Source organism: Marmota monax, unplaced genomic scaffold (assembly GCF_021218885.2).
Source record: "Marmota monax isolate L192 unplaced genomic scaffold, Marmota_monax_Labrador192_F-V1.1 WCK01_AAM20220418_F8-fsc00010, whole genome shotgun sequence".
Taxonomy (NCBI): Eukaryota; Metazoa; Chordata; class Mammalia; order Rodentia; family Sciuridae; genus Marmota; species Marmota monax.
This window is the reverse complement of record NW_026692321.1, coordinates 17,409,863-17,422,269: the sequence shown is the minus strand read 5'-3', so window position 1 is coordinate 17,422,269 and position 12,407 is coordinate 17,409,863. Positions and strand designations below refer to the sequence as shown.

Below are 12,407 nucleotides of genomic sequence, written 5' to 3'. Positions count from 1 at the left end.
TGGAGAGTTTGTGAATTTAATCACATCTCAAACGGTCAGAATGGGCTCGGGAGATCCTTGTGAAGCAAGTCTCCTCCAGTTCCACGTGCCAGGTGCCTACAGGGTACTAGGGGTCACTCCCATCAGCTACCTGAAAGCAGGTCCCTCCGTGGAAAGCTCAGGCCCGGCGCTCCCAGGGCGGGCTGAGTGACACAGGCCAGCGCAGCTGCGGCGGAGTGGTCCCTGAACCTCAGTCGCGGCCTCTCCGGGCCGGAAGGAAGCCGCGGTAGACGGGGAGCAGCTGGGGTGCCCCCGAGTCCGCCTCACCTGCGGGAGGGCGCGCCCGGGGCTTTCAATCCTCCGAGACCCGCCTGCCCGCGGGAAGGCGTGGACTCGCCCCATCCTTCCTGCCCGCCCTCCACCCGGCGCTTCCACGCCGCCTCGCCGCCCGCCCGCCGCTGCCTGCAGTCGGAGCGTGGGGACCCCTGGGCCCTGCCACCTCGCCCTCGCCGCGGCCCGGGCTGACACCAGCGCCTCCCCCGCCCTCGAGCTCCGGGACGCGCTCGCCGAGGGGGCGGTGACTGGGGGAGGGAGGGGCCGCCGCCGCCCCCGCCTGCCTCGCGGGGCCCGGAGCGCGCGTGGCCCGGAGCCGCCGGCGCCGCGCGGGGACTCACTGTGCAGCGCGCCGCGCCCGGACTCGGCGGACCGCTCGGCGCGAGGGCGGGTGAGAGGATGCTGGCGGACTTCCCCGGCCTCGGCCCGCTCTCTCGCCGGCGAGGGCCCCGCGCGCGCACCTAGCCGCCGCCGCGACCACCGCGCGCTCCGGAGGGAGGGGGTCCGGGCGCCGCGCGCGCCGCCTCCTGCGCCCGCTGCCGCGGCCCCGACCCCGGCCCCCGAGCCGCAGCCCCGGGGGCGGGCGCGCTTGGCCGGCGCCCCCGGATTTTCCAGCGCCCGTCGCCGCAGCCTCCTTCCTCCTGCGGCCGGGCGCCGGTGGATGCTGAGGGGCAGCCCCGCGCCTCTCCCGGCGGAATCCGGGGCCTGACGGCAAGGGAGCGGCGCTCCGGCCGGGCCGGGGGCCGTGGCGCTGGAGGGGCGGCGAGGCTTGGCGGGGAGCCGCCTCTGGGAGAGCTGAGCCTTTCCGCCCCAACCCGCGGTTCGCGTGACCCGGTCCCGCAGCCAGCGCGGGGACCGTCCCGGGGCACGCGGCTCCCGACTCCCCGCACAGGTAAGTGCAGGGCCCGGGCCAGGCTTCCGCCAAGCAGACAGCGCCCCGGGGGTTGGGAAGGGGCCGGTTGGAGAGAGAAGCCAGTCTCCCAGGGCTGGATGGAAAAAGGAAGTAAACAGAAGGAAGATGCAGGAATCCCCAGGATGGCTCTGACTTCTTCCTGGCACGTTTTATTTTCCGCTCCTAAGGACGGGGCCTGGAGGGAATTTAGGCGAGGAAGTCAGGGAATGAGGGAGATGACACAGAGATGAGGGTGTGAGAGATGGAGAGGTGGCTAGGCCCCTCCATAAACCAGAGAAAGGAAACCGGGTGTCTGGCGTGGACAGGACTGGGTATGTGTGCCGTGTTGCAGCGGGGGAAGGGCCTGGTGTTGGAGGATCTTGCAGCAAAGATCCTTTTGTGAGGGGTAGGGTGGGTCATGGGGAAGGAGAGGTGCTCCTACTTAGCACTGTCCTTTTAAGTTCCAGATGATCAGTGCCACCTGTGCCCTGGAATTCCATTCTGTGTTCCTGCCCCAGGTGGCCACCCTTCAGCCCCAGCCAGGAAGAGGCTTTCAGCCCTCTCCAGGTCTGAGAAAGCCCTGGTAGGCGGCCTGTTTGGGAGCTTCCTCTGTTCCAGTCCACTTCTCCAGGGCCAGTAGAAACAGACACCAGCCAGGATGCCGAGGAATCAGGGCTTCTCTGAGCCCGAGTATTCGGCTGAGTACTCTGCAGAATACTCCGTCAGCCTGCCCTCTGACCCTGATCGTGGGGTGGGCCGGACCCATGAGATCTCCGTCAGGAACTCGGGCTCCTGCCTGTGCCTGCCTCGATTCATGCGACTGACCTTTGTACCGGAATCCTTGGAGAACCTCTACCAGACTTACTTCAAAAGGCAGCGCCATGAGACCCTGTTGGTGCTGGTGGTCTTCGCAGCCCTCTTTGACTGCTACGTGGTGGTCATGTGTGCTGTGGTCTTTTCCAGTGACAAGCTGGCTCCCCTCGTTGTGGCTGGGATAGGGCTGGTGTTGGACATTATCCTCTTCGTGCTCTGCAAAAAGGGGCTGCTCCCTGACCGAGTTACCCGAAAAGTGGTACCCTACGTGCTGTGGCTGCTGATAACAGCCCAGATCTTCTCCTACTTGGGCCTGAACTTCGCCCGTGCCCATGCAGCCAGTGACACAGTGGGCTGGCAGGCTTTCTTTGTCTTCTCCTTCTTCATCACACTGCCCCTCAGCCTCAGCCCCATCGTGATCATCTCTGTGATCTCCTGTGTTGTGCACACGCTTGTCCTGGGAGTCACTGTGGCCCAGCAGCAGCAGGATGAGCTTCAGGGAATGCAGCTGCTGAGGGAGGTGAGTCCTGCCTTCTTCCCCACCCTGCACCTTCACTTGCCATCAGCTCTCAGCCCAGGTGGGATCTGTGTGGTAGTGATGGGGATTGATTTCTTTGCCCTTGAGTAAAAAATGCATTCTGGCAGCCAGTGTAGGAAGACCACTTCTCTCTGTCTCCACCCTTGGCTTCACACCTCCATGTCAACTGGTGTTTGCCCCTAGGGAAAGGAGCATGTCAGGACATTTGCCTGCAGGGCCACTTCACCATCTGTGTCCACCCTGACTGGATGACAGGAAGGCTCTCATAGGCCTGATCTCAAGGCAGCATTATTCTGGCTGTTCCCTGTCAGTGTCCCTGGCCAGGAGAATCTCTTGCAAGGAATTCTCATCCCAGGCCATCACTTCCTAGCTCCAGCTTGTGACTTGACTTGTGTGGGCTTAGTGCTTCTCCGTCAAATGGGGATATTGTCTGCTCTGCCTGCAGAACATGGCTGTTGTCAGGATCAAAGGAACGTGGGTGAGAGCTCATTAGGATATGCGAAGAGCTGCAGAGAGGGGAGATGTGATTATCATACATCCTGCTTCTGCTTGGGGTGCCATGAGCAGTTAGGTGATGAGGGAAATGGAAGTGTCCCCATAGAAGGAATTGTGTGGGAATACGTCTGGGGACTGCTACTGGCCACCACATCCTGGAGTCTGCTAGTCCTGGTAGATGGTTTCTGCTGGAAGGGGTGGAATTTTGGCCTCAGCTCAACTAATATATTATGCTCCCTAAATGCTAGGACCCAAGCCAGGCTCTGAGGGGTTGCGGAAATCAGGGACAGGATTCTGGCCTTCTCAGCTTAGAATCTGGTAATTCACTCGGGGACTCCATCCATGGAGCTTGGAGTCAACAAATGCCACAGTTTTACATCCTACCTTCTACTTCTTTATAACGTGAGCTCAGAGCTGGAAAGTGACCTTCTCAAGACCACCCGGCTAGTTATGGCAGTCATGTGGCTGGAGTACTCATTTCTTGCATCTGCTTCCGGTGCCATTCCTGCCTCCATCTCACCCCAGCCATTACCCTTCTCTCCCTGTGATGGGGACTGTCTGCAGGGGCCCTATAGAACCTTTGGTGGTTGATGAAAAAACTAGTTGGGGCTATTCCATTGCCTCCCACTGGTTAGAGGAAAACACGGCTTTTGCTCAGCTTTAACTTTTTCCTAGTGCTTGGACCAACTTGCTGCTTGTTTTCCCTTCTGGCTCAGGCAGTGACCTCACTGAAGCTTCGAGCCTCTGCAGTCTGCCATGCCAGCATGTCCCTTTGCTTTTCTCCCGATGTCCTGCTCTTCTCATGTGAGCGCCTGCCATCGCTGTCATGGCTTCCAGAGTTGGTGACTTCAGCCTGTGTCTCTGCCTGTGGAGGGCTCTGTGGGAAAAATGGCCACAGTCGTTCCTACTGGGAATTGGTCAGAGGCAGATGGGCAGGTGGGCTTGGCAGCATTTGGGGTCTGGGATCAAGTTCTGAACCATTACCTTCAGTGTCATCCCCTGAGTCATCTCGAGGTCTGAGAAGTTTTGAGATAGGGGCACAGAGAGAGGGGCCCTATCAAGCTGACAGAGATTCTGGGTTTTAGCAGACACGAGGGACAGTAGTCAGTGTCCCTGGGGGCGGGGCAGCATACCAGTGACTAGAGGATAGGCCAGAGTAGTGTCTGGCCTGCCAGCCTTGTTGCTGAATGACAGAAAGGCTCCCCGCTGCTCGCCTCAGGTTCTCTGGTCTGTAGAGAGGGTCTGATTCCTACTTTAGCTCAGTTCTGTGGAGGGTGGGGCTGAGATGGTGTCAACTTGAAGAGGTGACCTGCTGGGCAGACCTGAAACTCCTGCTGACCTGAGCCTCGGTGGCCCTGGTATGTGCGAGTAGGCTGTGGACAGTGGCTACTGTGAGCCGTCTCAGGGTGAACAGACATGGCATTTCACAGCTTTGCCAATTTCCCCTTTCATGCTTCAGCCTTCTGATTTGTTCTAGAAATGGTCAGAGGATGTTTGTGCAGGAGGGGGCCTGGGAGAGCATCTAGTCCAAACCCCCCATTTTGCAGAGGAGGAAATAGAGATGGACAATCATTGGTGACAGAAACTAGATTAGAGCCCAGATGCGCTGACTCCCAGCCCAAGGCTCCTGCACGGTTGGAAGAACATTTGTGTGTGCTCCACGGGGTTTTTTTTTCCTTTGGGGCCGAGAGCAGGAGCCTTGCCTCCCTTCTTCCTCCTCCTGGGGACAGAGACTGTTACTTTGCTGTCACCCTCCAGATCTCAGTAGAAGGCACAGCTCATAAGCATCCCTGGTCTCTCTCTACTGGCCAGAAGAGAGTACCTGTTTGGGCCCTGCCTTAATGGCCTTAACTGGCACCAAGTCCTTTTTACCCTTTTGCTTTGAGGAGGGCTGGAATGGCCTTTTAAGCCAGTGTCACTCTGGGCCTCAGGTCAGCAGGGAACTTACTTGGAGCCCCCTGAAGCTTTCAGGAAGAATAGCTGTGGGCCTTGATCCAGACAAGGCACACCATAGGGCAGGCCACTGGCCCCTGCTGGGTCACCGCCTGGAGAAGTAGGAACTCGTGATTTGTCTTTCCCTTGGGCACTGAAAAGAAACAAAACCCCCCAAATTGAGAAACAAAGAGAAAAATGAGTAAATCAAGAATAAAAATATTAGGAGCTGGGGGTGTAGCTCAGTTGTTTTATGTGTGCTTGGCACGTACAGGCCCTGAGTTCAATCCCTCGCACCACACACACACACACACACACACACACACGAATAAAGATATGAGCATCCCAGGGGAGCATGACCTTGACATGAAGCCGTGCTGGAGCTTGGCTTTGGGGATGGAGGGGTTAGGGAAAGGGGCTCCCAAGGTCCGGTTGGGAGCCTGAGATAGGTGGCTGGAGGCCTGGCTCATAGTGGGCCATGTTCCAGAAGTTTCTGAGTCACTCATTTGGGACCAATATGACTTTTTAAAAGGTGCCTGGGTTCCCAGGCTCACCCACCAAAGTCTTCCTTAACTCATGGCTTCCCTTCTGGGTACCGTGGACAAGCAAAGGGCAGTGTTGCTGTGGGGTGGGACACCCGGGTCCTACCCTTATCCAGGGAGTGGAGGGAACCATGATTCTGTTCTGCTGCTCCTCCAGCCTGGGTTGATTCTGGGCATAGGGCTCCTTGGAGGACAAGAGGGGCAGGGGCCTTAGAGCTAGGTGGCCAGGCCTCCCAACTTAGAGGAACTGTCTCATACCCCAGTTCCGCCCCGTCTTTCCTCTCTCTCCCACCCGTGTGTTTTCCCTTTTCGTTCTCTCCCCCCTCATCTGTTGGCTCTGGCAGGGACTACCCCCTGAGTTGTGCCGGATGGACTCATTTTCACAGTTAACACCTGGGTTCTGGGCTTTTGTGAGTTTTGTGGTTTGGGTGCTGCCCCCACCAGCAGCACCAAGAAAACATTTCCAGTGTCAAAAGTCTTCCTTTTGACCCTCATGCCCCCAGTCTAGACCTACTCGGTTCCATGGGAAGGACAGAAGGTACACACAAGGCTCAGGGTGGCCTGATGCCCATCCTGAGCTCTTCTTAGGAAGCCAGCAGGCGGGGTTCCAAAGAGAGGAGCAGGTAGAGGCTGGGGTGTGAGGTTGGGTGGGGCTGGGGCTTCACCCATTGGCTAAGGATGAGTACTACTGAGCAGAGTCCGGGCTTTGCAGCCTGCAGGGTTTGCAGACAGGGTCAGCCGTCTGACAAGTCAGGCGTGGTGAGGAGGGCTGAAGAGTCAGGAGGAGCCGCAGCTGGCAGGCTTTCCCGAGGTCCCTCCCCTGGCCTGGTCCCTGCATCAGCACCTCTTATAGCAGTTTACCCTTCACCACCCTAAACTGGCCCTGGGATGAAGTGAAGAAGCAAGAGGTGTCAGGAGCAGGGCCAGGAGCTGCAGCCATGGGTCAGGATGAAGGGCAGAAAACGTGCCGAGGTGGTGGGGCGCACACCTTTGATCATCGGCTGCTTTGAGACCCTCACATGCGCACATGCACCTGTTAGCTTCTGATAATATCATTAAGGAGAGAGTCTCTGGCAAATTAGGAGCTAAGGGACCCCTGAAAAATGGTTTATAGACTGACTTTGTAGCAGAAAGTCTATTTGGGAGCAGTTCTCTCATGGGATGAGTGGCCTATTAAGGCCCTTATTCACAAAGCCAGGCAGGACAAAGCCATGAACATGTGATTTCTTTCCCACTTACAAATTACACAGCAAGTCATTCACCCAAGTTAAGGGGCATTTGGCTCTGGCTTGGTGTGGGGGAGTGCGGTTGTGGGGGGGGACGCAAGAGGGGACATGGCTTCCAGAGACATCCCTGTCTGCGGCTGAGTTAAATATTGTTAAATCCTGGATGTGACTGCCTTTTTCACAGATAAGGAAACTGAGGCTCAGTTAGGTTGAGAGGAGGTAGAGGGCCAGATATCTGGAGGAGTCACTGGTGAATAAGAAGGTGGAATGGGGGGACTTTCCTGAAGCCCCTCTTTCTCTGGAACCCAGGCATCTGGGCCTGCTTCCTGCTTTGGTTTCTCTAAATGTCTTTGCTAAGCAATGCTGCAGTACAGAGCCAAGAGGTGGGAGGCCCTCAAATATAATAGGAAGCACCCCCTCTCCTCCTGGGACTTGGATGCAAGGAAGGGAAAAGCCCCTGACAGTTCCTCATGGGACCTTGGCCAGGAGCATGTGACAAGTGCAGAGGGATGAGGGGCAGGAGCTGGGTGTGAGGGCAGAAAGGCAGCAGGCCCAGGAGCTTGCAGGGAGGGGCCAGGAGACAGGAGGGAGGCAGACTCATCCCCAGTCTTGGCCCTTGGGGTCTGCTGCTGTCCTGGGGCTGGAGCGAAGTGGCCATCGTTTGTGAAGAGTGCACAGATGAACCTGCGTGGAGCAACGGGAGTACTGAACCCAGGGCCAGCCATCTGACAAGTCAGGGGTGGAGAAGATGCAGAGCCGGGAGCGCAGGGCTGTGGTGGCCCACCGCATGGGATGAAGAACAGTGGATTATTGAGCAAGTAAATGGTTTTGTAGAGAACCACCTCCCTCCCTTCCCTGGGTTGCACTTCTCCGTAGCCTTTTCTGATCCTTATCTGTGTAAACAGAGCTTTCCCAGTGTGTCATCGTGGTTCATATGCCATTTAGGGCCCACCTTTCACCCACATTTTTTCACTGACACTTTTCTTTGAACATCAGAGTCTTCATGTTTGATTTTAAATCAGCACTTCATGGTTCAGCTGGGTTTTTTTGGGGGGGTTGGGGTACTGGGGATTGAACTCGGGGACACTTGACCACTGAGCCACATCCACAGTTATATTTTTTGTATTTTAATTAGAGACAGGGTCTCACTGAGTTGTTTAGCGCCTCACTGTTGCTGAGGCTGGCTTTGAACTCACAATCCTCCTGTCTCAGCCTCCTGAACCATTGGGATTACAGGCATGCACTACTGTGCCCGGCTCAGCTGGGTTTTTATGGAGAGGAGACAGACGCCCAGGGCTGGGTAAGCACTGGGTTACCGTGTGGCTTTGTGTGTGCGTGAATGGGTACATGCTCAAGCGTGTTTGCACACACACATATTCACTCACTGCTTGGACTGGCCAGCCCAACCATCCTGGTAAATTCTCCATCCGACCGAATGGCTTGGACTCCCCGGTGTTTCTTATTCTGCAGTTTCTTCTTAAAGAGCAGATCCCAGTAGGATGGTCCGACCCTGAATAAACATCCACCTTCCCCCCAGCTGTCCACTCACCAGGTCACACATTCTTGATGACTACTTCCACGGGTAAGTACCCCCAACCCTCACCAGCACTCAGGCTGAGATGCTCCCCTGGGTAGTCCCAGGCCCCATGAGAGTGGAGGCAAACCAGGTGACCACAGTGACTGAGCTCTGCTCTGCTCCATCCAGTGTCTTCAGCAAGAGGCAGATGCTTTCATTTTACAGATGAACAAACTGAACGTGTGATGACTGATGTGACTTGTTCAGGGCCACAAATCTAGTAAGTGGGGAAGTGGGATTTGAACCCAGGCCAGTGGGACCCCGAATCCCTTCTGCGTCATGAAAGAGGCCCTCAGACCTTCCCTTGTCTGTGCCGCAGCACTCCCAGCAGGGTGGGGTCTTGGTTTCTCGACTCTCAAGCATTTGGAGGAGCAACTTGGGGATGAGGAGCATGTGCTCACAAGGGAGCTCAGCTGTTGGGGTGCTGAGTGTGCAGCCCTCACACACTGGTGTCTGTCATGGTGACCAGCTCATCAGACGGCATTAAGTGCCACTCTCTGTAGTCTAAGTGGAGGCTAGTATTGCATTATAAAATGTTTTCTTCCTCAGAAATAAATGCAAGTTTAGAAAAATAAGAATTATATCTTGGCTTTCTAGGAGAATATGACAGAGCAGAGCTGCTCACCTCATGGTGGCCAGAAAGCAGGGCAAGAGAGAGGAAGGAGTCCGGCACAAGGTAGCCCCCCAGAACTCACTCCCTTCAACTAGGTCCCACCTACAGTTTCCACCACCTCCCAGGAGTCCATTCAGCAACGAATCCCTCAGTGGATTAATCCATTGATGAGGTCAGAGTCCTCAGGATCCAGTCACTTCCAGTAGCCTCACCTCTGAGCAGTGCTGCATTGGGGACCTTCAACACATGAGCCTTTGTGGAATATTCCAGATCCAAACAACATAACAGGTCAGACATAACGTGGGAGGGCCTGTTTCTCTATGGCCTCACTGCAGATATAGCCATTTGTTTGCTGTGTGTTGTAGTTATCCATTGGTATACAGCAGTCCTAAACTTAGGGGTTTAAAAGAACCGTTTATTACTTCTCAGGAGTCTGTGGGTTGGCTGTGGTCACTGAGTGGTTTTTCTGCTTCCTGTGGCCCTGGCAGGGGCCATGCACTTGGCTGCTGGCCGGTTCACACAGCATTCGGCATTTGGCTGAGGGCTGTGCTGGCAGGTGCTAAGAAGGCTTCTGCCCAGGTCTGGCGCCCGGAGCTCCTCCGCCTGACCTCTTCACAGGCCCACGTGGGCTTCCTCCCAGCACCATGGTCTCAAGAGGAAGTGGAAGCTATTGGAGTTTTGGAGGCTGGGCCTATAAAGCAGTCACAGGGCTGACTCAGGTGCCAGAAGCAATTGATCCTACCCCTGGCTGTGAGAGTGACGTGTGCATGGAGCGGGAGTGAGTTAGTTGGTGGCCCCTCTTCTGAGGCTGTCTACCAGGCCAGGAGGCACGCGGGGGTGCTGGGGAGAAGGGACTGAAGCCTGAGTCTGCATGGAGCACGAGTTAGACATGTCCAGAGCAGACTGTATTTAACCTCATTAGGGTATTGAGTCACCATCTGACCCAATCTGTCACTTCTCAGATTTTCAGAACCTTTTGGAAACCACCTCGCACAGGCTTCGTGGTCCTCCTGTGTGGGCTCTGCTTTGCCTGCCATGCGTGGGAAGCGTCTGTTCTACCTTGTCAAACACACAGTCTGTCCAGGACGCCAGGTTTCAGGGAAGCCATCCCTACCCCAGGAGTGTGCTCTAAGACCAGGCCCCAGCACCAGTCTTGTCCCTTTCTCTCCAGGTAGCACCCGTGGGCAGCCTTCCCACTTCCCCCAAAGCGGGGATTTGCTTGTGCATATCCTTCAGAACTGTGGTGTGTGTCTGTCTTTACAGGTTGTCATTTACCTCCTGGAAGATTCAGACCATGGTGGAGCCACGCTGTGGTCCTCGCAGTGCCGTGGTTGCCACGGTTGCTCTGTGAATGTCGGTGGAGTGACCGCATCCTGGCTTTGCTTTTTCCTTTGTTTCCTTCCCCATTGCCTCTCATTGAGAATTCGATACATTTTTTTTTTGGCAGGAGAAATGTTCTGGCATAAATCCAAGTGATTTGAGGATGATTTCTTAAAGCCAGATTTATTTAGCTCTTCAAGGGTGCCGATCAATACTCCGTCGCTTGCTAATAAAGATCCTTTCTGGTGCTGTCAGGTGGTGGTGCCTGTCATCCCAGCAACTTGGAAGGTTGAGGCAGGAGGATTGCAAGTTCAAGACCAGCCTTAGCAATTTAGTGAAACCCTGTCTTAAAATAAAATAATTAAAAGGGGCTGGGGCTGGAGCTCAGTGGTAGAGCGCCTGTGGTTAAATCCCAGCCCTCCTGCCCCCCGACACACTCACTCACACTCAGGGACGCCATCCCTGCCCCAGAGTGTGCTCTGAGACCAGAGCACTCACTCTCATTCTCCTTCTGGTCCAGGTAAAAAGCAGGAATTGGAGGAGGATTTTAGGAGCCCAGAAAATGAGTGATTGACATCCTTTTTGCCTAGTTCTAGTCCTCAGGCAAAAATGATTTGCACAAGAGCCTGCAGTAGAGTAGCTGTGTGGAGCTGGAGCTGCTCCGCGCCACCTCCCCTGGTTGCTCCTCCCTTCCTCCTTCTGCTTACCCAAGATTTGTTTCATCAGGCAGCACAGTTCTAGGCAGGCTGTGCAATGCGGCGGCTCCTGCCCTCACCGCTCACGGGCTGTGGTACGTACGAATCCTATCAGTGAGAGAGAGGCTGCCCCGGGAAACCGAGGAAGGCTCCCAAAGGGGAACTGTGGAATCGGGCCTTGCAGGATGAGTCGGAGTGTGCCAGGTGGAGCAGTGGGCAGAGGCCTTCTGGTCATTCAGAAGGTTCTCGCTTGCTTGGGACTGGGGGGTATTCTTGGGTGGCAGGAGCTAGAGGGACAGGTGTAGAGAAGCCAGATAGTGAAAGGGTTTTATTCTTAGGATGACAGAATTCTCCTTAAGAATTCTAAGCAGGGGACAGATAGGGTCTAGTTTGCATGTGGAAAGAGCTTCCTGATGGACTTGAGTGAAACCAAGACAGTTTAGGAGGCTGTGAAAGTTGTCTCAGCACGAAGCCACCAGGGTTATCCATCCAAATGGGAGCAGGGATAGGGAGAAGGAGTTTAGTTTAAGGTACCCGTGGGACATCCAAATGCAAATTATTCTGTGGACAATTATTGAGCACTTTCTGTATAACAGGCCCTGTACTCAAGATCTGGAGCTAAGAAGAGGGGTCTAGGCATTCTGGATTTCAGATTCATCAGCATTTACTGGTCCCTAAGACTGAAGGGGACATGGGGGGTTGCCCAGGGAGAGAGTGTGGGTCGGGAGGGAAGCAGACTGGTGTGTTGGGTCTTCAACATGAAGCATCCACAACCTGCCCCTGCTTCCTCTCTGGGCTCCTGCAAGTCCCAGGTGGCCTCTGATGGGTAGAAGGACCATTGGGAGCAGAAGCAGCTCCTGTCGGATGGCATTTTGCACCCCTGACTCCCTTGAGTTGGGGAAAGTTAAGATAGGCCAAGGCAAGGTGGGGCCCCGCAAGGTGCGGGGTGAGGGCAGCTTCTCACTGTTCTCCCTGGCAAACAAGGACATGGGGGCGTTATTTTGTCACCTAGTAGTGGAAGGGGATGATGTATAGAGAGTCACCTTACAAAGTACAAAGCACCACGCAAGTGCTAGTTATTTATTGCATTTATTCTTGGCAGATCATCTCTCGCCTTTGAACTTCCTTTCTCTGGAGGAGGGTCTCTGTGTTTCCCAGGTGGCCTGGAGCTCACCATGCGCCTCCCCGAGAGCTGGGATTCCAGGCAAGGCCGCCACGCCTGGCCTTCCCCCCCTCTGTTTCCTTTTTGTGGAAGGATTATTAAGAATGCTTCAAATGATAAAATTCTGTGTAATATGGCAGAACATGATATTATTTTTCTGTAGGACATTTGGTTACTCTTGATCTATTAATTTTATCGTTTGTGTCTTTTCCTGATTATTGCCATTCACATGTCACATCGGCCGACCTGTTGCCTCTCCTCTTTCCCCTCCTGGATATTCTATATCCAATA

General features: G+C 55.3%; 1 protein-coding gene across 7 annotated transcripts in view; it reads left to right on the top strand.

Annotated features, from left to right (window-relative positions):
• The first annotated feature begins 895 nt into the window (after positions 1-895).
• The window catches only part of Adcy3 (adenylate cyclase 3), an 84,132-nt gene continuing 72,620 nt past the window's right edge, over positions 896-12,407 (top strand). Inside the window, exons 1-2 of one of the 7 annotated variants that reach the window (XM_046441375.2) lie at positions 896-1,204; positions 1,666-2,537. In XM_046441375.2, coding sequence (XP_046297331.1) covers positions 1,863-2,537 — 675 coding nt within the window. In that variant the 5' untranslated portion in view covers positions 896-1,204; positions 1,666-1,862. The remainder of the gene's footprint in view (positions 1,205-1,665; positions 2,538-12,407) is intronic. The other 6 variants (XM_058578395.1, XM_058578394.1, XM_046441374.2 and 3 more) reach the window with 6 other exon arrangements.